Below are 25776 nucleotides of genomic sequence, written 5' to 3'. Positions count from 1 at the left end.
AAAGAGCTAGTGACAGAGGTGTATGTAGGAATAGGTTGTATGTGATGGGCATTGACAGCACTGAGCAGAGTCCCAGGGCTGGACCAATTGAGGCAGGGGCTGCACGCTGGGGCTGAGGGTCCTGGGCAGACCTGTGTGGGATCCCTGAACCAGAAGGTGAAGACCTGTGACGTGTGCATTTGGGATGGTAGCACAGTGCTGGATCTGTCTCATGCTCCAAGCTATTGAAGCATCAGATCTGAAATACCAACATTGTTGACAGATTGGTAACACCTATTTTTATATTCAAACCAAACCCATACCCAAACTGTTTCCACACCTCCCCCACATCCACGTCACATATGGTGGCACTCAACCCACTCTATCACATCTACCCAGAGGGCAGAACCCCCCTCCTGCATACCCTGCACATCTGCCTCATACTTTCCTCTCCTCCATGAGGCACAGACAGAAGTGCAGCTCCCTGCTGTAACTGAAAGAGCTTTGCAGGAAGCGTTCTGAGTTGCAACGATCTTCTAAACAGAAGTTCACTGTTGGTTTTTGCGGGGGGAGGTGCCGGGGGGAGATCTAGTTGCTGGCTGGAGCCTGCAGCTGGTTTCCCCTAGCAATAGGCCCTCCTCACTCCCAACCTGTCCCTGTTTCAGGATGGGAGAGGGGAAGGGAGGAGAGGGAGCTTGTTCTAGAGGTTCCCCAGCCAGTGCTGGAATGTGGGGTGGGTGCATTGGAGCGTCCCATCTCGGGGGGACCCACCCCACCCTGCAGCAGGGGCTAAAAAACCCCCAGACTGAGCTCCCTCTGCTCCCCCCTCCCCCGCTTTCTGAGAACAGCGACAGGCTGGCAGCAGTGCAGACAGAAGTTACAGAAGATGCTTTGTTTTGCAACATCTTCATCTGACCCCTCGTGCAATGAGGGTTCAGATTTTCACCCGATTGGCTATTTTTGAAGCTGTCTGCAGCCATGCACTTGTTTGGTCATGGCTATGGACCGCTTTCTGTAACCAGATTGGGCAAAAATGATCACTTCTGTCTGCACCCCCTATTAACTCACTGTGCAGGCTTTGTCACTTGCACCAGCCTGCTGCACATACCGTGACCAGCACCTGTCTGATGGCCTCTCCTGTCGTCTTAGATCAGCTACCAGAGCATCGAGTCTTCAGACCCTGCGGTCAATGTGCCCGGCCCGCGGCGCACTGTCTCCAAGCTCCGCAATGAGACGTACCATGTCTTCTCCAACCTGCACCCAGGCACCACCTACTTGTTCTCTGTTCGGGCACGCACTGGAAAGGGCTTTGGCCAGACAGCACTGACTGAGATCACCACCAATATCTCAGGTAGGTTATAGAGATACTACCCTGCTGGCTGTGACCAATTCTTTGAAAGGGAAGATGATTGTTTGTTGTGTTTATGCTGTATTTCTGCTGACAAGCTCAACATCTGAAACACCAGAAGACCGTTAAGGGCAAGGTAAGGGTAAGGTTCTATTAAGGGTAAGGTAAGACTATTATGGGTGAGGTAGGTTGTCCTGTCTTGACCAGGGGTCTGGACTAGGTGACCTTGTGAAGGCCCTTCCAGCTTTACTTCTGTATGCTCTTAAGGGCCATAGTTCCAATGCCATAGCCAAACTCCCCTTGGGAAGTCAGTTCTTCTTTCAGTTTTTTTGAAGTTTCAGTTGGATTGAATAGTCTTCTTCACTTCCTGTCCGAAACTACAGGCAGTCCTTGGACTTGTAACACAATTGTTTCTTGAAACTGTCTCTTAAGTCGAAACGTTGTAACTTGGAGCTGATTTTCCCATAGGAAACAATGTTATAAATGGGAGATTTGTTCCTGAACCAAGACCCGATACCCTGTTTTCATAAAAAATAACCCAGAATTTTGTACTTGATCAATTATAGATGAATAATATAGCTACATTGATGTATTTCTATTGTAACTAGCAATCATATTGATTTGGAAGGACTTATTTGAGGTGACTTTGCTGGACTTTTTGAAGGGCTCTTAGCTGGAGTCTTCTCAGGAGTCTCGGCTGCAGGTTTTTCTGGAGTCTTGTCTGCTTTCCTTAAGAAATCCTCCAAGGAAGTTTGGACAGATGTTCTCCAGGGAGATGGGCAAGGCAGCAGCTTGTTCGCTGGTGTGGCATTGTGTCGGATCAAGTGCTGTAAAGTCAAAACCGATGTTGGAAAGTTGAAACAGGGTGTAAATTTATAAACATTATGAGTGTGAAGCATTATAACTCGAAACATTGTAAGTTGAGGATTGTCTGTATCCTTTTTTCTCCTCTTATTCCACTTACTAAGTTGGTACTGATTTCTTCCCCCCCCCCAACCCCCACAAGTGTAGACCCTTTTCTGTAGGCATGATCTAGCAGGCAGTGGTCAGTGGGGAAGCTCCACTCTGACTTCAGTGTTGCAGAATGGGCCTTGTATAAATTACTGCTGGCAGAGGTTCACACTGCAATGGGCAAATATTTCAGTGACCATCAACATGCACTTGTGCATGCTGGAATAGCCACGTGCATGGTTCAACACTCATGCTTTGGGAAGTGTGGACTTCAGTACTGGGGAAAGGCAGTAGCCTCGCAGTGTGGGCTCCTGTCTCATGTAATCCCTGGAGGGACAGGAGGGACACTCACCCACACAGGTCAAGCTGGGTGTTCAGTCATTAGCCCCTCTGCCAAGAGTGCCAGCCTGCTTGCCAGTCAGCCCACCAACTCGCCTCAGAGAGACTGCCCAGTTACTCTTGCATGGTAACAACTTGTATCCGATGTCTCTCTGAATGGCACGTTAATCACCTTCCGCAGAGCCAGAAAGCATCCTTATCCCCATCCTCGTACCTACCAAAGCATGGCTAGAGTTTTGATTAGCCCTTCCTCGTCCTTCCCACTGGCAGTCCTGTCCATGCCTTGCTTCGATGATTACCCCTTTTGACCACAGGCTGTATAGGAGATAGGAAAGAGCGAGGAGAGCCAAGGCTGCACTGTGACAATCAGGAAGGGTGGCAGTCCCAGACAGAGCCTGACAATGCACATTCATGGCCTTCCCCTACTGCCTTGCTTCCCGCTGTGCTGGCACAGTTAAATATGTCTTCCCTTGAAATGGATTCTTCATGCTCCGGAAGTCCCCTCCCCCTTCCCCTTCCCCGGGCTACCCTGCCGTCAGGATTCAAATGGAAAACAGTGTGCGTTATGTTTTACAACTCTGCTGGATAATTTAGTTGCATGGCAGTTTGCGAGCTGCCTTGTTTACATTGCGGCAGACCCGGGCTGTGGTGCTAGTGGAACACATTTCCTAACTCACTGGAGCAGCCTTGATATGATCCATTAGCAGGAGGTGGGCTGAGAAGATAGAAATTGAACACTGCCAGCCCTGTATCTTTCTCAAAATGGTCTTGGAGAAATGATATTATTTGCATGAGTGAGAAACGGTGTCTGAGGTGGAATAGATTAGATGCCTTAGCTAGTTGGGAAGGGACTGTGCTTCTTTGTTAGATGGCGCATGGTCTTTGGCTTACCTGTGCCTGAGCATTCAAAGAGCTCTCCGACACTGGTTCTAACTATGGATAGATAAGCAGGAGGGATTGGGACCAGGTGATATTTGTGAGATAAGCTGGAGAGGTACGTGATAAATTGTTGTATGTTGTGCCTGTGGATCTTATTCCATGCCTCAGGCTTGCTGCACCGTGTAATAATGTTCCCACCAGCCTCTCACCTGGCTATTATTGGGCTAATATTCCAGCCCCAAGAAATGGTAGAAGAAGGGGAGTTAACCCTTTCAGGTGGTTGGAGCTGTATTACAGCCTGTGCCAGGCTCAGCCTACCTTTCCAAAGGAAGGGGGCAGGAGACAACACATGGAGTTGTTTTGGGATAGCCATTGTGGAAAAAATCCTTGTGCGGATGCCCTTCTACTAGTGCAGGTGCTCCTTGCTCTGCATGCATTCAGTCAGTTTTGAAAGCAGAAATTAAGTGGAACAAGAATCCATGTGTCCCCGCATGGATTTATTCAGGAACAGCTATTACACGCTTCATTTACTTCCTCCATTAATCCAAATTAACTTCCACATCTAGATGAAGCCAAATTCCAGGGCCACATGGGAAAAGAGTTATTCAGAGAGAGGCCTTGTGGCACAGAAAGGGCAGCTTGCATTCAGAGGGTGGAGAGGCTTATCCATTGCTCCAGGTGTGCAATCCTGCAGAAGGCCTGGGGAGCGAGACCTGCAGGTATACATACTCCTGTAGGAGACCCCAGGTCAGAGGATGGACATGGGCTGTATGTTAGAAACTCTTTGGGAGAGGTACAACTTAGGAACTGGAGCCCTGCATCTGTTGAGGGTCCTTTGATTCCCTGACTTGTGGGCTGGCTCACAAGCTTTCTATACAAGAATAAAATCAATCTGGCTGAGGGAGGTTTCCTCCTCATCTTCCTCATCTGTCCAACTGTGGAAGTCCAACTACCTGCCCGTTGTTACTTCTGCATGAGCCCAGGGCCAGTGCCAGCTTTTCTAGGCAGCTTTAAAGCGCCATATCTTGTTGCCTTGTGATGGGCAGCTTTGTACTATTGGCAAGAGGCATGAGGTCTCCATTTGCCAGTGGCATCTGGCACTTGCTTTAAGAAATGCAATAGGAGATTATAAGGCTGGGACATTCTTATCCCTGGAAGAGATGTTTTGGGTCATTTTTAAACAGGTTGTATCTGCAGGAGTTTTGATCCGTCCCTGTCTCCGGACTGCCCAACAGGGCTCATGGAGTTGCCCAAAGTACACCCAGCGCTCTGAACTCTTTTGGAAAATCTAGGCATTTATTTGGGTGTGTAAGCAGGAGCTTGAGCTGTTTTGAAAATAGTCTCATCTAGGCGTGCTGAACTGAAAGTTGCAGCTGTAGTGAGTAAGGCACTTGGCTTGACCTGCCAGTGGGCACAAGAGATGGTCTTAAGGGCATTCTTTTGAAACTTCCCTAGAGCCGTATTTTTTTCATGGCACATCCTGTGCCCCACTTGCCTTGGAATGGCAGGAAAGTTCATAGATTTCATAGACATTAGAGCTGGAAGGGACCTCGAAGATCATCAAGTTCAGCCCCCCGCCCCAGGGGCAGGAAGTCAGCTGGGGTCAAAGGATCCCAGCAAGATAGATGTCCAAATGTTTCTTAAAAGAGTCCAGAGTAGGTGCTTGCATCACCCCTGGAGGGAGTCTATTCCGGGCCTTGGGGGCTCGGACAGTAAAGAAGGTTTTACTTGTGTCCAGCCTGAAACGGTCTTGGAGGAGTTTGTGATCATTTGACCTTGTTATCCCTTGGGATGCTCTAGTGAACAGGCATTCCCCCAGATCCTGATGCACACCCCTTATATACTTATAGGCAGCTGCCAGGTCCCCCCTGAGCTTGTGCTTTTCCATGCTGAAGTCCCATGGCTCTCAGCCTCTCTTCATAAGGCCTATCCTCTTGACCTCTGATCATGCACGTGGCTCTCCTCTGGACTCTCTCAAATTTTTCCACATCCTTTTTTAAATTGTGGAGCCCAGAATTGAATGCAGTACTCCAGCTGCGACCCCACCAAGGCTGAGTACAGCAGGAGGATGACATCCTGGGATTTGCTTGAGAAACATCTATGGACGCAAGCCAGAGTTTTGCTCACTTTACCAGCTGTGACATCGCATTGGTGGCTCATGTTCATCTTGTGGTCAGTCATGACCCCCAAGTTTCTTTCAGCCATGGTGCTATCAAGTGTAGCACTGCCGAGCCTATAAGTATACTGTGGGTTTTCTTTCCTTAAGGTGGAGTACCTTGCATTTTTCTGTATTGAATGCCATCAGGTTTTCATCTGCCCATTTTCTGAGCCTGTCGAGGTCAGCCTGGATCACAAGCCTATTCTCAGGTGTGGACGCTTTACCCCAAAGTTTGGTGTCATCGGCGAACTTGGCCAGTCCGCTTCTGACACCAATGTCTACGTCATTAATAAAGATGTTAAAGGGTATAGGTCCAAGGATGGAGCCTTGGGGGACCCCACTGGTCACAGCGCACCACAATGATTTACTTCCATATGTTACCGCTCTCTGGGTCTGACCTCGGAGCAAATTCCCCAGCCATTGGACTGTGATGTAGCTGAGACCACAGTTGGCCAATTTTTCCATGAGGAGATCATGGGACACCAGATCAAAGGCTTTTTTTAAAGTCAAGATATATGACGGCAATCTCTTCTCTCTTGTCCAAGTGATATGTCACCTAGTCATAGAAGGAGATGAGATTGGTCAGGCAAGACCTGCCCACAGCAAACCTGTGCTGGCTGTCCCACAAGATGTTGCCATCAGCCAGTTTGTCTAGAATGGTCTCTTTGATAATTTTTCCAAGATCTTCCCTGGAATAAGAGCTCAGGCTGATGGGCCTGTAGTTCCCTGGATCTACTTTCCTCCCTTTCTTGAAGATAGGCACCACATTGGCCTTCTTCCAATCTTTGGGCACTTCACCTGAGCACCACGAGTTCTCGAAGATCTGTGCCAGTGGCTGAGCTATGATGCTTGCCAACTCCTTAAGTACCCTGGGGTGTAAACTGTCTGGGCCAGCCAAGTTTTATTGGCTCTTATTTGGAAAAACTTCAGAACTTGCCCACCCTCCAGCAATAAAGTGTCTCCTGATTGCTGCAAGAGTGGGTAGGGAACCCTTTCACTAGGTTTGCTTTTTCTCTAAGATTCCCCAGATCACAGTCTGCATACCTGCTGCTCCCTTACCCTGTGTGCTCCTGTGTATGGGGTCCCATGGGATCTTCCTGGTGACCCTTTCTGTGCTGTGGTGATGTGAAGTCACCAGGACCTCAGACTAGGGAAACTACTAGAGGAAATAGGAGGGAGTCCTGTCTTGGACCTCTTGAGTGCTCAGCCCAGTGGTTATCCAGGAAAAGCTCACCTGGCTTTTCTAGGAGGAATTCTACCTCTGCCCAAAGGAGAGTTGTGGTCACACCTTGCTGACCTGATACACCCATCACAGCGGCCTCTGAGGCACATGTGAGAGCAGTGCTATGTCTCTCTGATGTCTCCTGGGCTAGTGCTGAGACCAGTTACATGAAGAAAATGCTTCGCTCTCACAATGGTTGGGAGTTCACACATCCCTTTTTTGGAGCACTGCCTATTCAAAGACAGTGAGGTTGTGTTTTTGCCATTGCTGGGGTGCTGGCATCGCAGGGGCTTACACAGAGCTACCCAGTAGTTCGGCCAGGGAATCCAGGATTTATCACAAGCAGGCATCTTGAGAGAGTGTTCAAGCCTTGAGGTACTGCAGTTATGGTCAGCCTTATTGGGAGAGGCCAGGGAGGCCCCTGGAAGGAGAAATGAGCTTGCATTTTGTGGATCATTCTGTACCTATACCATGGTAACAACCTCACACAGCAGGGGGAGATTTGCAGAAATGAAACTATTAGTCTATCTGAGTTACAAATGTACAAACGAGGGATTAATTGGGCTTCATTAACAAGCCATACAGTACTCAGGGCTGTTTGCTAATGTCTATGGTGTAGCTATTAACAGCACTGAATGGGTTGAGATGTTTCCTAATGGGGGCATAGAAATTACAAAGCAACATGAGCCCAACCCTAGTGACTACTAATTAATCAGGCACTCTAGGCAGGACAGAGACATGAGGGCAAGGGACTGTATCATGGTGGGGAGAAAAGGTTTCCCGAGTCCATTGGTGAATGGCATTGGGAAGTGCAAGATCTGCCTAAATGCATTTCCATGCTGGTTACTGGAAAAAAACCAGAACAAAACAAAAACAACCAGAGTGGTGTTTGTTAATAATGAACATCTCTCTTCTGTGCAGCACCTTTCTTCTGACCCAGATATCAGGTCAGAAAGTGAAGACCATGACTGCTTAGGGAGAAATAAGAGAGGTGGAACATAGGAGCTGAGCTGGGATTTGGCCAGGACATGGAGGCTAATGCTGTGAGCACAAGGGCTTATGACTTTATATGTTTTTTGTCTCATGCTGAACATGGTACCTTTAGTGACCTAATGCTCCCTAGCACTGAGCTGGAGATTATCGTTGTGCTAAATCAGGTGGAATTGTGTCTCCGAACAGTTGAGTTCGCCAGTGCCGCGTCCTGAACATGCAGCATTTTTCTTCAACTTGTCCCATTTGTGTCCTGACACCACTGGTCCTGCCGAGCTGTTGTCACTCCTGAGTTGCATCTAATACACTCCAGAGCTTTGCCAACTCAAGCTTTCTAAACCACAAGTCTCGCCCCCAACCCGCACTCTGAAAATGTGACATTTTATTTAAAGGTTGTGACTTTTTTTTTTAAAGAATTATAATTGGGAGTGACTTTTATTTTTTCTGGTTTCTGAGCCATTCAAGTTTGAATTTCCAGCTTTTCTCCCCAACTACCAGGGGTAGAAATTTGTGGATGTGTGTTTGAAGTTGAGATTTTCCCATGAATGACTCCAGAAGCTGGTGATGTTTTAAAAAATGCCAAATATCACCACACTCATAATAGATAGCAACAGTGAGGGAAGCAGCCCTAACTTCTGATTATACCAATATTTTCCACTGCCATAAATATTATTATTCCTGAGTTCTCTCCTACAGCAGCTGTGCAGGCCACTAGGTATCTGCCTGCCACTCAGTACCACACAGAAAACCCCTCCACCCCATCAGAAAGCAGATGGTTTGAAGAACACAAAGTGCAAAAGGTCCCAAGCTGCATAATTCAGAAGTAGATCACAATTGGTGCTAGGAAACTGGGTCCCGGTCCAACCCATTGGGTAGGGACATTCAGATCTGGACCTAAGTTTGGTTTCAGAACCGCTTGCCGGCTCAGGTTTACTGGCTCCTCTCTTACCCTTGAAGGAAATGGTAGGTATTTGAATATATTTTCTGATGGGTTGATGTATATTAACTGCCTTTTTCTCTAAATCAAGCAACTGGGCAATAGCAGCGCAGTGCAACTGTGCCAAAACACATCTGTCCAATTAATAATACTTGGCTCGTAGCCAGCCCCTGACATGTATGAAATGATGGTTTTGCCTCGCATCTCCTCTTGGGACTGAGGTAAATTAAGCAATGGAGATACCTAGGTACAGAGGGGTTAAGTGTCTTGCCTAAGATCCTACAAAGAATCAAGGGACAGAGCCCAAGAGTCCTGAGTGGGCTTTGCTGGCATGCGGTGGAGCCTAATGCTTCAGTACTCACATTGGCAAAACCCTTTAAACTTCAGTGAGAGAGACCGGAGGCCTGAATCTTTTGGTCAGACATAGCTAAAACCTGGCACTAGATCAGGGTTGGTGCAATGTGTAGGGCAAAGAATGAGAGCCAGGAGGACTGGAGATGACTCTGGACTCTTCCACTGTCCAGCTGTACCTTGTGTCTGACCTCAGCCTCTCTGTGCCTCAGTTTCCCCATCTTAGCAATGGGGACAAGGATCCTGATGTGCTTCACAGGAGGGCAATACATCCCAGCCATTTAACACAGGACTTCTGAGCTTTGAAGTCCTCAGAAGGAAAGTGCTACAGAGGGGAAGACATCATTAATGAAATCCAGAGGGATGCTTGCTTCTGGCGCTGCTTACCTCAGGCTCCTGCTGTCCGACTGGTCGTGCCAGAGAGCCCGTAGCCTTCTGTCTCTGGGACTGTCAGTAGCTTGCTTACCTCCATGCTGGGTCCAGAGTGCTCATCACTGTCTCACTTCTGCTTCCCTTGCAGCTCCCACCTTCGACTATGGGGACATGCCATCACCTCTGAGCGAGTCAGAGAGCACCATCACCGTGCTGCTGAGACCCGCACAGGGCAGAGGGGCCCCCATCAGGTAGGAAAACGGGGACGGTTGAAAGGGCTCTGAGCATCCTGTATGCGAGGCATGGTTTGACCTAGGGTCCTGTCCTGAGGCTTTCATTACCACGAGGGCTAAGGAAGGGCCCCAGGGTGAGGAAATCACACTCTTCTTTTTCTTTCTCTATCTTACATTCCTGGGAAATCCTGGGGCAGCACACCAGCTTTCTCTTTCACCTGGGGATTAAGGAGCCACTGGTTAAGGGCACATCGCACTTACCCCTAAAAGCCACTTGGGTATCCATGAGGCAGGATGCCAAGTCAGTACCTGAGCAGCAATTTACTCAGCACTTGTCTCCATGTAAGCAGGTGTCACCTGGACTAGGAGAGAGGTTGTTAAAGGTGGTCTGCTCCCTGAGTGTTTCAGAGGTAGCCATCAGAGCTGGTCATCTGTACCTTGCTCTGCCCTGCTTTGGAGACTGCAGGATGTCATGCTTCGCACTTTACTGAGGGCTTGGGGGTGACTTCCTAAGGTTTGGAAGATCCTGCAGCATTCAGACACATGGGTTGTTCTGCAAACAGGGCTTAAGCCTCACAAGCTTCTCATGAAATGCAGTGTCTGCTGCTGTGAAAGATTACTAGCTTTGTAACACTTCTGTTCCCCTATCAAGCATCTGGCTGGAGACCCAGAGAGGGTCTGAGGGTTAGAACCAGGTATGTCTGAAGCAGCTTGCCTATGGGCATTTGCTGTATGGTTGAGTAGCAGCTTTATAGCCTGGGATATCTGAACTGACCTAGTTCACACAGAGACCAGTGATGCTATTCAAGTGGGTAATTGCTCCCCAAAAAGTGGGCTATATTGCCCAGCCTTCAGTGTTCATTACAGAGCTTGGGGAAATCTACCCCTTTCTTAACTGACTATTTTCCTTGTAGAGATCCCATCTTCCCACTAAGTTGCAAATAAAAAAGAAAAAAAAAAAGCCTTTGTGTTGCAGGTGGGCAGTCTGGTCCCCTGTGCTGGGCAAATGGGCTTGGAGCTTGGCACCAGCTCATCGCTGTCCTCCCAGCCTGGTGTACATCTGTGCCCTTGGCTCAAGCAAATCTCTTTATTTCAAAGGGCTTGGAGCTCCCCTTAGACTAAGGTCAGGAAGGCCTTGGAGCAAGCTGTTTGTCCCATTGTTGGCGACACCCAAGTTAGCTGATATGAGAAGTTCAAATCCCATAATTTTCTTCAGGTGCTTCCTTTGGTGGAACTGAAGTGAAGTGGGAGGTCCATAGTGAGCTAGCCTGCAAGCCCACCTCCCCAGGCCTCAGTTTCCTTGTTTGCATGGCGAATCTAATGGCACCTCCCTGACAGGGATAATTACTATTTTCTGGCCCCTGTGTGCATGCTGTAAACAGCAGGTCAAATCAAAACCCCAGGCACAGACCCCCTTGTGGTGTGGGATCTGGGTCCATCTTCTTTGTCTTTGGTTCAGACTCTTTTCTGGCTGTTGCTGCACAGCTTGGTGTTCTGCCTTGCAGGAGCTTGGGGTTTTGCCTGTCAGGCAGCACTGCATGGAGGACTGAGCTCAGGCCTGGATGCCAGGAAGCTCTGAGTGTCAATGCCGCCTTGCTCTGCGGGGTTTTGGAGAGTCGCTGTCTTGCTCTGTGCCTCAGTTCCCCTCCACTGAAAGAAGATAATGCCATTAGAGATGGAGTGGTGCAAGCTAATCCCATGATAACGTTCCATATGGGGCTGTAGCCGTGCTTGTGAAATACGTGGACTACTGCAGAGTGCTCTCTCTCCCGGTTGCTTGCAAATGGCGTTAGAATCTGGAGGCACGTGACATGCGTCAGCAGGGATTTGCAAGTAGGCCTAAGGGAATTAGATGAATCTCATGTTGGTGGGACTCCAAAGCCCTGGAGGCTCCTTTGCAAATGTAAGCTGTGAAGGGCAAATTTAGACTGAGGATGTTTACCTGCAGGAATCTGAAAATTAAGTAGTAAAATGAACCAGTTGGGCTGTTTTTCCCCCTCCTCTGAGCCATGCCCAAGTAAATAAACTCCCTGTGGGCTGGAGTGGCAGAGTGCTCAAGGTGTTTTGCTCCAGATGTGTGAGTTTGTGCCATGCTCAAGGCTTGTGCCAAAGGCCTCCCTGAGTCAATCCAGATGGAAATGAATGCTGGGTTATTCAGGCTGAGGACTCAAAGGTAGCTGAATATGATGCTGGCCATATCCTCCCCTTGTTTGCAGGTGGCTATAGATGCTGGCAGGCCTTCAGCACACTAAATGTGATGGGTGGCTAGGCTTGGCTGATTTCTCCTTATCCCCAATCCTTCTCTCTGCTCCCCCCAGAAAGGGGTCAGGAAATTGTTTTACTGAAGCCATATTACCTGAACAGACCCTATGGGCACCACAGAACAGATGTCTCAGCACCACCAATATGAACTCAAGGAGCAGCGACGTTGTGGAGCGTGTTGGATCAAGTGCTCACTGTCCATTCCCCAAGAAGACTTGTCTGCCTTCTCATCAGGGGAAATGCAGCTCGACCTGTGTTGCGCGCTCTCTAGCAGCATGCTCCGCTGAGGGACAGCCTTTGAAGCACTCTTTCTTGTGCTGTTGAGTCTGCACAATACAGAGACGAGTGGGAGTAGGAATGCAACGTGCGGACTGAAGCTTGAGCATGGAGCTCCGCTGTGGGCTCACCTTTCACCTCTTAGACAGTGAAGTTCATAAGGGAAGCAGAAGCAGCTCTGGCTAATAGGAGCCCATTAAGGAGCTGCTCATGCTTTGTGAGAAACACTGACCAGTGACTTTTGCTTTGAGTCACTGGTGCCGTTCTCCCCAGTTATGAACCTGCTTGCTCTCACCTGGGCCGCTGTCCAGATGCAGGGTCTTTGCCAGACAAAATTCCTCTTCCTTCCCTCCTGCCCAAACTGTGTTTGCTTATTCTTAACCTAAAGCCATCTGCCTCTGCTTGTGGCAGCCAGGCCATGGCTCTGAGGGTGACAGCTGTGAAAGAGGAATCATCTGAGCTGTATGGGATGATGGACACTAGGCTGCAGAGCATGAGTAACCCCCCCTGGCTTATGGCTTCCAGGCAGTCTAAAAAGTCACAAACAGGATCCAGGGGTGTTCAGAGTAAATCTGATCTCACCCTTGCAGGACTCCTGGAGGTGGGTTCAAGTTCAAACCCATGCAGAGTTCCCCCCCAGCTTTGCGCACAGCTTTGGCTTTGAGATCCTGAGTTCATTCAAAATGGGAGAGGCTACAAACCCTAAGAGAAGAGCTTTCCGCCTTCCTCCCAACAATGTCCTGCCTCGGGTGCAGCTGTGGAATGAGCAGCAGGTGTATAAAGCGCCGCTCCCACTTCCACCAACAACATTGCCTGACCCTCCTCTGTGCCTTGGTCTCCCCGTCGGCAAAAGGGGGAAGAAGTGTCAGTCATGTCAAGAACACCGGGTTCTTCAGAAAATGCCAGAGTGTTATAATTATTTCTTTGCATCCCACTAGCCTCTGTTTTCTCTCAACAGAATCAGCTGCTCCTCAGTGAGATACTCACTGATACTGTTGTAATTGTTTTTATTCCAGTAGCAACTCAAGGCCTCAGCCCAGGTCGGGAGTGCTGCACATACAGAGCTTCCTGAAGAGCTCCCCAAGGGCAGGAGTGGAGACAGTATGCAAGTGTCCCTGTGGTCTTGGGCAGTGCAGGCAGGTGCTCTGACTCCCAGGCTACCACCTTGGCCATTAGATTACGGTGCTCTTCTGATTCACAGTGGCATTGAAAGGATGCAGGAGAGTGCATGGTGACAGAGTTGTGTGAGAAGTGTCAAACTGAGCCACCACAGATGAGCTCTCAAGATCTTAGAGCTACATTCAGAGCCAAAACACTCTTCTCAGTTCCCTGCATCTGCCTGTGCTATCACCAATGCTGAACATATCTGAGCAGAAGAAACCCATAATCTGGACCCTGGTTGTTCATCAGGTCCCAGGGTTGAGCTCAGGCAGTAGCATACAGTTATTATAACCTACAGCTGTTTGCAGTGACACACACTCAATAGGGAAAAGATTGGATCTGATTCAGCGTTATTAAAGAAACAACTTTAATAGAACTGGCGACTTAATGTGTCTGGGTACAGAAGATCCGCCTGCAAGACTTGCGGGCCCCTAAACAACTCATCTTCATATGGTGCTGTTACTGATGGAGGCTGAGTAATAGAAGGATGTAGGAAGCAATAAACATTGCCTGAGATGGCAGTTTTAATTATATCCAGAACATATTCCTCCCTGTAGAGGAGCCATCCTGATTTAAAGGCATTTAGCAGGCCAGGAAGCTGCTTTTCAGCACAACTTGCTTTTGTGGGGTTGGAAAGATGTCTACCTGGATTTTTCACATGGTCCCTTCAGTAGAGCAAACAGGCACTGTTTCTAAGTTGTTCTAAAACTAGGTAGAGTCTAAACCCACCATGTTGATCTCCTGGTTTATTAACAAAATCAGTAAGGTAGCAGAGAGAGATGAATCATAATCTGCTCCTATGACTTGTCCTTTGGGACTGCTCTGTCCTCTCTCCTAAGAAAACTTAGATGCTAGTTGGGTAACCAGCCACTTGCATGAAAGAATCAGCTGAAACCATTCAGCCTTTTGCTTTCAGCATCTGCAATAGGTTGGTGGTAAGGTTTGCGGAGTACGGTGGAGAATGCTGGCAAGGGGTCCCAGGCTTATTTGAGGACAGAGACTTGCTGCCAGCGTGTTGTAGCCTCAGGATTTGATTAATTTAAATAAATTAGCATGTGTTTTGCATGCATTAAATGACTGTCCTCTCACCTTCTCAGTTAGGTGTATAGAAATTGCTGATTGATAAAATGCACTAGCAGCAAAAAGCTGCCATTGGCTAGCTTTATCTCTGGTCTGGACTTACAGGGAGAGTATATCTTCAGGAAGTGCACAGTAGGCACAAACTGCCTTCCTCACTCCGGCCATGATGATGCAAGGGTTTGGGATTGTGGGAGTGGGGGTGGCATGGTGTCTGGGTCATCAGGTTTGAGAGAACTTTGTGGCTGGGGAGAGTTGGTTCTTCATTTTAAAGCCAATATCCCTGTAGTTTCCCATCCCTTTTTTTCTTGTCTCTGTCTCCTTGTCATGCACTCAGCACGTACCAGGTTGTTGTGGAGGAAGACAGGCCCAAGAAGATCAAGAGGGAGTTGAGTGGGCAGGAGTGCTTCCCGATCCCACTGACGTATGACGATGCCATGTCCCGGGGCTCTGTGCATTACTTTGGGGCTGAGCTGCCTCCCAGCAGCCTCACCGAAGCCAAACCTTTCACTGTTGGGGACAACCAGACATACAGTGGATACTGGAATCCACCGCTGGAGCCCAAGAAGGCTTATCTTATCTACTTCCAGGCCATGAGTAACCTGAAAGGGGTGAGTAGCTGATGGCTGCCTCTATGGCTGGGGCCAGTGCCATGGTGTCACTGAGCTGCCATTTGATGGGTGATGGGATCTGGTGTGCCTCCTTTCCTGGGGAATGGGAGACATCGCAGGTCAGAATTTTAAGTCATTTTCCGAGTCTGCGCTCCCCAGCTGCAGTCCCAAACACTACATCTGTTCACTCTTAGGGAAGATGGCATGTGTGTCAAAATACACACACAACAGAAAACCAAAGAGGCTTGCTTGATGGTTCTGTTTCCCTGAATCAGCCTGAGCCAGTCTCAGCAGTCTCCATGTATTGCACTGCTTCTTCATACTGTGTTTATTAGGTGACTTGTCATCTCTGTGCCTGATCTTACTGTTATTGGAGTTGATGAAAATTTAGCTATTGGCTTCAGTGGAACTAGGTTCAGTTCCTAAATAGATACATATATGTGTTAACTTTACTGCCAGAGCTGGAGGGCAGGAAAATGTCAGATCTTACCCCCCAGATCTCAGTTCTGCTGCCTGATCCCCACAGATGACCTTTAGCCTTAAGTAGGATGGCACTGATGTAAAAGAGTGAACACACTGTCATAGAGATGGGCATCAGGGAGCTGATTTGGAGTCCAGGCATGTTGGTTATTGGTGTCCAGATTGTCCAAACTGTCTAAGAGGGGGGCTGAGGTGTCCAGATCATGATGGCACCTTTGAGAAGCCCACCCTACAATGCCACATGTCAGTGTGCTGTAGGTATAACTCCACTGGCTTTGTGCATGTGAGGGCTTTGATGCTGCATGTTTGCTTCCAAGTTGCTTCACAATGTGGGAGTTGTACTTCAGGACTCCAGCGTTGTGTGATAACACTGCAAACACAGCTGTTCCCTGGGAGAGGATGAGAGAATGAACCCCGCATGACAGTGGTTAGTCACGTCACTTGACACGGGAGTGGAAGCTGCTGAGACATGAGAGGGATCAGGATGATTTCAGAGCACATGGAGAACAGTGTCAGGTTGCTTGTAAACCCCGTTCTAATGCAGGAATCACACCAGTCACTGGGAACAGGGAGCGCAGACAAAAGGCAATATTGCCCTCCTAAGCTGTTGCCATTTCTGAATTGGTATTTTGGTTGCTGTCAGTATTTTGTGAGTCAGTCACTCAATAGGACTAAAATTTAAGAAGATAGCATGGTTTGCTTCATAACTTCTACCAAAGCCTGGCAGGTTGTTCAGACAGGAGCTGCATTCCCTGAAGCCCACTCTGCTTCATCACATTGCCTGGATGGCAGCTTCCTGCAGGAAGATGGGCTGTTATTTGGGCTTCTATTTCTAGCCCTTAAAACAATAAGTAGATAAAGCCAGGCCCTCCCTGCCACGTTGAGTAGCTCCTTGCTGCCCAAACAGCCCCACATTAGATCTGAGCGAATGAGAAGTGGGAGCCTCCCTCTATTTGTGGTTTTGTGCTATTTGCCATGTCTGTGCACCAAAATGGCTTTCCATGAGCTCTCACCGAGTCACGCTTCTGGAGGGAAATCTCAGCAGGGTAAGATAATGCTTCTGTGCCAGTGTACAGGCAGAGGAGCAGAAAGGATTGCCCTGTATTGCTGATGCAGAGTTGACCAGGAGATCTTCACTGGGTGATGTTGCCTGCCTGGGGCTCCACGGTAGGTATTGCATCTCATTGGGTCCCCTCATCTCCCAACACAGGGAGACAGGATTCCCAAGGAGGTGATTTGTAGATGGGAAGAGGCAGGCATGGAAGCAAGAATCCCTGCTCTGCTGGTATTTCCGGATATATACAAAGAAGCATTTACCACTGGGGCTTTCTCTAGGCTCCCTTCTCCCCAGTGGCCACCAAGGTCTTTCTCTGATGCTTTCCAAGATGCATACAGCTGGCTTCACTTTGACTGCCCAACTTCATTGCAGAAGCAAATAAGCTCCGACTAACCTAAAGTTCTGTTCTCCATCTTGGCTAACTTTTATCAAAAATATGGTGGGAAGGACAGGAGCTCCCTCGAGATCCTTGTCATCTTCATGTGCTCTAGTAGCTCCCATCCTATCTGCAGGGGTATGAACTGTCAAGCCTGAAGAGACAGGCTCCAGTAGCAGCCATAACAAAGGTCTCTCTCATCTAATACTGGCTCTGAGCAGGCAGATAACTGGCGTGGTGTGCACAAAGCTGCTGTCTAGTTAAAGTATGGATGATAGCTGACAGCCTCCTTCCTTGTGGGAAGGTGCCGGCAGTCAAAGCTGTCCTTCCAAGGATTTGTTCACACCTTGTTAGGTTGTTGTTAGGCCTGTGACAGGCAGACTCTTCTCTCTGGTTCTCTTGAGTCCCACTCAGTCATGACTGATGGTGGTCACCATCTCCTGGTCTGTCTACAAGTAGACAGTGGTCCAAGCCCAGCTACTGACTGACGCCATGAAGCTCCAACATCACAGCTCGGGGATGGTTTGTCCTTCTCACCATAGGGCCCATGAGGCACACTAATAGGACAGTGTGGGTGAAGCATGCTCTTCCTCTGCCAGTGAAGGGTATGTTATGTGGGTAAATTGGATTCTCATCTGTTATAACTCCGTGGACATAGGTGAAACTATGCTGATACTCCCCATTTGAAAACCCAGCCAGTAGCTGCAAAGCCTGTCAGGCTGGTGCCTTTTGTCTGCACAAAACTCTTGATAAATTAGAGGCATTTCAATAAAGAGCAAGGGAAATGGTCAGCTTTTCTCTGATAGCGTTTAGGAGGAAAGACCAAAGCATCCCTCTAATCTGACATCATCTGTGCACAGCAACATCTGAGGCTGGCTGAGCAATTGCTGCAGGTGATAGATGCAGTGGGGGCAGGGGCAGGCTAGCACTTTCCCCCAGTTATGGATTTGAGAAACATTCAAGATTTTTTCATGCCGTTTTTATTTTTCTTGACAGAAATTGGAATATTAAAAATTTTGAAATATTTAGGCCTAAACCCCCAAGTCCAGCTGGAAGACCAAACTGCAGCTCCCCATGCGGTATCATGGCAGCATACGAGAATTTCAAAATTGCCATCAGAGAGAAAACTTTGTGAAAAATGATGCTTAGTTCAAATACCATAGAAAATGTTTGTCCAGCTCTGCTGTCCAAAGGCTGGTACATGGCTATTCCTCTTTGCCCTGTTGCTTTTGGAGTCAGACCTGGGTAATTCCTTCCTATTGACAGCAGTCAGAAATCTAAATGACAGGTCACTTAAATCAGAGGGGGATGTGTTTCTTCCTGGGTCCCTTCTAGTCCATCCCTGGGGCTCATCACAGGGGTTTTTGTGCTCCAGTGCTGTCTGCAGCTCAGTTTATAGGCCTTTGTTGAACTCTGAACTGAGACCCAGCCAGTGCTTGGTTTAGGGCAGGCTGATGGGTGGACAGTTCAGTACTGATCCTTGTAGTCCATCAGGGCTGTCCCTTTGGCATTGGACAGAGTAACAGTCAGAAGAGCAAACATGGTTCATGTAGAACATTACCCCAGGTACAAATTTCAGTAAATTGACCAAATTTTGTTTTAGCTTCCCCACCAAGAAGCATCCAGTGATCTCTCTCTTGCATCCTGGTTGAATCTCCAATCTTTTTTTCTCTCTGCAGGAAACCAGGCTGAACTGTGTTCGGATTGCGCGCAAAGGTAAGATCCTAGCTGGGCTTCCCGCTTCTCTGGGTATAGTTCTTTGCTCCACTGAGGTTGGGCCTACGTGGGCTGGGTCGTCATTCTAGGGGGTCGCCCGAGATCTGGGTCGTACTTTGTCATTTGCTATTACAGGATGGCTGTTGAAGGCTGGCATTTGTATGCACACCATTTCATCATGTTGCACTTGAATTCCAGGCTGTGAAGAAGGGTTCATTGTTGCCAGGTTGCTTTTGCTTCTGACAGTATTTAAATTTGAATGTTGTTATTATGGTTACTCTCAGAAACCTTGTCGAGCTCAGGGCTCTGTTCGGGTAGATTCTGCACATATACCCAGTGAGAGGCAGCTCCTGCCTCAAAGACGTTCCAATCTCAGCAGATGAAAGAAGTAGGATGAAGGAAGGACAGTTTTATCCCCATTTTACAGGTCAGGAGCTGAAGTATTAAGTGAGGCATGAGAGGTGACATATAGTCTATCGCAGAGGAAGGAGTTGACCTCTGACCTCCTGGGTTCCTGCCCAGTGCCCTGTTCACAAGCCTATTTGTTTTGGACTAAGAATCACATAAAGGAATTATGTGGATCCTTTGGGGGGAAAAAACAGGCGAGGAGGAAGGACGTTGAATTTTAGACCTTGTCAGCATCCCTTTAATGCATCAAATACAGCAATTGATCTCAGCTGGTATAAACCGTAGACATGCTTGGCATTTATATAGTCCAGAAGTGAGACTAGCTAGGGTAATTGTGTGGCTGGCAGTCCTGGGGGGCCCCTCCAGCGAGTGAAATTGGTCGAGGTGGGGAGATTTGTATTTCAGCCTTTCTCTTTTGCTCCAGGAATTTCAACAAGTAACTAAATGGTTTGGACTTTCAGGGGGATTGAACTTTTGTGGCCTTGTGTATTTAATAAAATTCCTCGTGCTTGACTAATATATTTAGCTCCCTATTGGACCCAGGGAAGGGGAAAAAAATGTAATAAAGTGACTTAAACTCCTGGCTCAGTGGGAAATGAAAAATGGGCATAAATGTGTGTGCAGCTACTGCAGAATATTAAAAAAGGACAAAAGGGATTTATAAACCAGCTAGTGTTGGAATTATGCAGAGATAGGCTAAAAGCCAGGCATCCATTGGCACTGTCTTGGGGGTTAGCTCTGAGCTGGGATACCTGGGCCTGGCACTTTATGCATCGGATATCACACCAGAGCCATGCCCACTTCCTTGAACAAGACAGTAACCCCAGTGATATTGCCCAGTCGGTGTGTACCAGTGGGACATGTGGGCACGGCAGGATCGGAGGACACTGGATTGTGCTACAGACTTAGAGAAGGACACAACTGTTGTGCCACAGAGCAGTGTGCAGCTTGAGGGGGAGTAGACAGGTGGTGGGGGGAGGGAGCTGCTCATCTCATGCTTGCAATAGACACCCCTTTCCCACTCCCTTGAAACCCTGTCTCCTTTTTTTTCCCTTTCTTCCCTTTTCCAGTGAGTGAATGCTTTGGGGGTGGGACAGATAATGGGGAGCTGGGCAAAAAATGCCTCCACTGCATTGGCCCTGCCATTCAGCTACTAGCAAGACCCTTGCTGAGTTTGTATCTTCAGTGGGGCTGTCCTGGCATGAACAGATTGGGGTGGGAGTATGGGGGTAGCTCACCAGTTAGCAGCCCAAGTAGCACTGGCAAGGTTTAATGGCTGGGACCTGCAAGTCTTCAGAATAGAAGGGGAAGGAATTAGTGGCTGAGTAAGGGATAAGCACTAGCTCCTGGGGTGAGAGAGGTACCTAGCTTGAGTCCGGGGAGCATCGCCTCTGGTAGTTGGGGGCAGTTGCAGTACATATTAGTTGGGTGCAGGGATTAATCTACTCCCACAATTAGATTTTAGTCTTTGCAGAAGACTTCCCCCCCATTTTGTGGCTTAATTCTATGTTTGAATTGATTAAACCACCCTTGGAGGAAACATTATAAATGAGAGTTGATTTACAGGCAGACTTTTAACCACATCCTGAGGCTGGGCACTATTCCTCTGTCTCCCCTTTGGATGCCTGCTTTGTACGGGTTTATTAATAATCCTCATTATCATTATAACACTATTTATAAAGCACCCTCTGCCCCTGCCAAGGCACTGCATGAAAATGCAATCATTCTGATAAAAAGCAAGAGTTAAACCATCATTAGTTGCACAGTAGGCAAACCAGAATGGGAGAGCCCTGGAAGTGGGGGGCATGTGTATGGGGGGAGGTGTGGGAAACATGACATGTATGTAATGGTGTGCATACACAGTGTGTGCAGGGTGGAAGTGGGTATGGGTGTGGGGAAGAAGGATGTGTATGTACAGAGTGTATGCAGGGAGGAAAGGTGTGTGGATGTGGTGTGTGTGTATATACACACGTGCATTTGTGCGTGAGGGTATTTATGTGTTTGGGTAGGATTGTCTGCGTGTGTAGGGGCTCTACAGTGGTTCATATACTGTTCTTTGAGAGCAAGGAGGAACAGGCTAGTGTTGATGGCAGCATGATGATTCCCTTTTGGATAGACACCTCCGCTCTCGTCTTCTGCATCTTTTTTATGGCTTATAAATGCTGCTTTATGCCTGGGAGGGAGGCAGTCTCTGCAAAGAGATGCACAGTGCAGTGCTTCAGGGAGCAGGGCTCCTGTTAATTACTCTTTACTGCCTTCACACAACAGTGGAACAGATGGGCGCAATGGAGGAAGGGGGAGAGGGGGGCTGCATGGGCCTGTTACCTGTGTTTGCCAGCCGTCCTGGCAGGGCCAATTTCTTGGCCTGCTAACTTTAATAGTATCTCTTTAAGCCACACAAAGCAAGGTGAAGAGAGGAGTCCTTTGGAGGAGGGAAGCAAGGCCAGGCTAGGTCAGACTGCTATCTCATGACCAAGACGTCCCCCATCTGCATCGTAGAGTGAAGGCAGCAGCAAGAGTCTTAATCCTGCACAATCATCATCATCTCTCTGTGGCTTTAAAGGTGGTGTAGAGCAGGCTGCAGGGCTAACTTGCTGGCTTGCCCATCCTATTGAGGGACTGTGGAGTCAGACCTCAAGGGAGTTGAGGTAGAGAAGAGAAGGTTAATCAGAAGAGAGAGCACCTTTCAGCACCCAGCATGCAGGGAGGACAGGAAAATGCAAAAGAAATTCCCTTAGAGATTTGCTTGACTTGTCCATTTTACCTATCTTCTCAGTGCATCTGCCCAACCCTTCCACAGAGCCCTTTCAGCTCATTTACCCTCTGATCTGGGTATCCATCCACTCAGTTCACTGCCTAATCCAGGGGTGTCCAACCTGCGGCACACATGCCATTAGTGGCACGGGCAGCCTCTGTGCGCGGCATGCAGCAGATTGGTAGAGAGCAAAAAGCAGAGTAGCAGCCCAAGCAGATTGGCTTGCTAAGCAGGCTGGCCCAGGATGACCTAAACCCTCCACCGACCCTGTCCACCTTGTCCTTTCATGGAACCAGTCCATTCAGGCCACCTACCAAAACTTCTTGTCCATCCAACTGTCCACATGACCTACCTGTCCATTTAGTTTGTGTTCCCTTTCTGGAGTGCCAGAGCCCTGGAATGTGCCTGGCAGTGCACTGGCCATGCCTCTGCTATCTCTGTTTCCTTCAGCAAATGCCTGAGAGTGAATTTCCTCAGCATGGGCATGGGCTCTCCCAGGGAACAACTTCAGTGATGCACATGCAAGTGCTGACTCAATGCAAACTCATGACTTGCACAGTTGGGAACTTCTGCCTGACGTGCCTCTCTTCTCCTTCTGTCTGCAAGTTTAAATAATTCAATGTGACCCTCCTCCAGCCTGATGCAGTGCCATTGAAAGGACCTCACACTCAGCTCACCGGATTGGGGGAGGGATCCATAGAGGAGATGGGGATGGGGTGAGCGGAAAGGAGACAAAGAGCTGCAGCTCATTTCTGACCGCCTTTGGCTGGATGAGAAGTTTGATGGGGTTGTTCTTTTGTTTGATTGTTTGTTTGGATCAGAACATTAAGCAGCCTCATTTAATGTGGGGATTAGATTGGATTGTTTGCTAGAACATTAAACAGGTGTCGAACCCATTTGGGCAAGGACATTTCTTTCATGGGTGTCAAGCAGGCTGCTTGCTGCTGGTTGGGGAGAACATGCACTTTGCCACGGGTATGCCTCCTGCTGTGGCCTAGCGGATTAAAGACTCTTCAGGGTACTGCAAGCAAGACCTGTGCCTACCTCAAGGGGTGGTGGCTGGAGTCATTCATTCCCACTTCTAGATACACAAGGCATTCAGCCCGACCCCTTTGAAATCCCAGAAGGAGAGTTCAGATCTGTAGGCAACAGGAAACTAATTGCAACAATTTCTGAATAGGCACTGCAGTGTGTGTGTGTGTGTGTGTGTGTGTGTGTGAGTGTGAATCCTCTGCTCCAGTGGTTCTTAAGCAGGGTGCTGCAGCACCCTGATGTGCCTTGATGCACTTCCAGGGGTGCTACAGGGTGCCATGCGATGTTAGCACTGTTAGGTGTGCAAGCATGATTTGCAAGATGAGCCTAAAGGTTTCACTGACCTGCTGTGGTCTTTCTGAATTCTCTGCAATAGAAGTATTACGACATTGTTTTTTGCTAGTCAGAAATCCAAGTGAAAACTAAAAGCTGGCATTTGAGTCTAAAAAGGTTGAGAATCACTGCCCTACTCCGACCACCCTGCTGGAGTTGAGTGTGACCCTTAGTGCTGGTGCGTGACTGCAGATGTCTGTGAGGGTTCATTTGGCATGTGCACATTACCTATACCTGCAAGGGAGCTTTAGTGTGTGTGTGTGTGTGTGTGTGTGTGTGTGTGTGTGTGTGTGTGTGTGTGTGTGTGCACACCACGCAGGTATACATTTGTGTATGTAGCGGTGAGAGTGCATTGTTTGTGTCCACTTGGGATTTTTCTTGCATGTATGCACCTGTGAGCTGGTGTGTTTGTACGTGCCCATGCTCTCTGCATGCTTGTAGGGGAGCTGTTGCCCGTGTGGGATACATTTTGCATGTCTGTGGGGAGCTTTTTGCACATGCATGTGTTCCTGTACAGCATGTTCACATGTCTGTGCCTCTTGAGTGTGGGATTTGCCTTGACCAGTTGTGTTTAAGCTTGATGAGCACAGCCTGCCTGGCACTGGTTCCTTGACAAGTGCTTCTTCAGGCAAGTGTGCATGTCGGTGAAAAGGATCTGCCAAGCCAGCTGCAAAGAAACTAGGTCAGAGCTGAATTTTTGACCCCTCTTTTCTGTGCTTTTTCCCCTTGCAGCTGCCTGCAAAGAGAGCAAACGTCCCCTGGAGGTGTCCCAGCACTCGGAGGAGATGGGCCTGATCCTGGGCATCTGTGCTGGAGGGCTGGTTGTCTTAATTATTCTCCTTGGCGCTATCATTGTCGTCATTCGGAAAGGGTAAGGAAACCTCTGTCTGTCTCCTCATCCCTCCGTGAGCTTCGCAGCTGGCAGTTCCCTTGCTTCTTGGCATTTGGCTCTTTCCACTCCTCTGAGCTCTGCTCTTTCTTTTGAGGGGGGGATTTCAGTGCCTAGAAAGTGGTGCATTGTTGTTGAAAGGATCTCACAGAACTAGGGAAGGGGGCATGAGGGAGTTGCAAAAATCCACTCCCCCCCACCAGGCTCAGCTGTAACCCATGCCTGAAGTTGCTTCCTTTACTCTATCCACTCTGCCTCCACTCCTTTTGCTCTGCTGATGCTCCTCATCCTGACCTGCAGCCCTCCTGCTATTGCATTCTTGCTCCACATGGCTCGCCAGGTACCTCTGTTCTGTCCTGCTTTCTGTTATTGCTGTCTTTCCCTCAGATCTGCCAACACACCCCACATCTGACCCCCTGCTTCCAGTCCAGTCTTGTTCCTCTCCTGAGCAAATTATGCCAACTTGTAACTTGCTGTTGTCCTTTGGCCAGCTGGCCAGCAGGGCTGTGATTCAAATGGTCTCAGTGCCCAGCTAGGTCTGTATCTGCCACTCTGGTAAGATTTCACAGTGACATCAGGGCTTGGACAGCTGGTTAGGTGCCTGCATAAAACCACTACAACCTTTGAGGAGGCAGAGAGATGGTTTAGATCAGTGAAGAGAAGGAGAGGCCAAGGTGAGAATGGCAAACATCCATTATTTGAGGCTAACGTAAGTCCTTGGGGTTCCCAGCAGAGGGGCTCCTATCCCTCCTGGTGGCTGAAAGTCTGTGATGCAAGTTTTAGGAGTTAAAAAAAAAATCCAGTGATACCCAGATAAATTCAGGAGAGTTGCTTCCAGCCACAGAGCGGGCGCAGGAGCCATATGCCAGGGCTGGGGTCCTGGCCCTGCAGTATAGCACTGCTGCCTCCCATGCAGAGCAGGGAGCACGCAGGGGATGAGACAGGCTTGGTGCTGTGGGCTGAGCAGAGGGTGCTGCTCCAGGCAATCCCAGCTCAAACCTCCCTTTCTTCACTAACGCTGGCAGGTTGTGAACCAGGTTGTGGAACTGGCAGACTCATTCCATTTGTGCCTGGTGTGGTAGCATTAAGCTGGCACACTGCAGAGCCTACCTACCCCCCATGCCCTCGTTAGCATCATTCCTGCAGCACACGGTGCCACGGCGACAACACTGACCTTCTGTGCCTTCTCCTGCTTGCCATTCCCTGGCCGGCTGCCTGGAAGATGCCCGCTGCTAGCAGCTCCTTTGCCTGGGAGGTGACGTTCCATAAAGGGCAGAGGAGTCAGACCTGTCCAGAAAAACCACTAACTAATGAAATATGCATGAAATGTTTGGTGATAGGCACTGACCTCCCGCCCCTCCAGGCCCTGAACTGCAGTGTCGGGGAGGCTGTGAGATCCACACACAGCTGCTGCCCATGGAAAAGAGCAGCCTGCCCTGTGACGGCAATGGCAGCTCCATGCGGCTCTTCTTTGCAACTGAGCTGGTTGCGATCAGTGCTGGAGAAGCTCTGCCTCTTGCCTCAGTGCAGGCAGTTCACACCAGGCTCTGCTGTTCCTGCCTGTCTCTCATTTTGCAGAGACCT

At 48.8% G+C, this 25776-nt stretch overlaps 1 protein-coding gene across 10 annotated transcripts in view; it reads left to right on the top strand.

Annotated features, from left to right (window-relative positions):
• PTPRU (protein tyrosine phosphatase, receptor type U) overlaps nt 1-25776 on the top strand; it is a 408251-nt gene that overhangs the window by 292682 nt on the left and 89793 nt on the right. For all 10 annotated transcript variants that reach the window (XM_025201929.1, XM_025201930.1, XM_025201928.1 and 7 more), the window contains 5 exons: nt 1129-1330; nt 9675-9777; nt 14873-15146; nt 18739-18775; nt 24036-24174. In XM_025201929.1, coding sequence (XP_025057714.1) covers nt 1129-1330; nt 9675-9777; nt 14873-15146; nt 18739-18775; nt 24036-24174 — 755 coding nt within the window. The remainder of the gene's footprint in view (nt 1-1128; nt 1331-9674; nt 9778-14872; nt 15147-18738; nt 18776-24035; nt 24175-25776) is intronic.

Source organism: Alligator sinensis, unplaced genomic scaffold (assembly GCF_000455745.1).
Source record: "Alligator sinensis unplaced genomic scaffold, ASM45574v1 scaffold883_1, whole genome shotgun sequence".
NCBI lineage: Eukaryota > Metazoa > Chordata > Crocodylia > Alligatoridae > Alligator > Alligator sinensis.
This window is presented reverse-complemented; position numbering and strand designations above follow the sequence as displayed.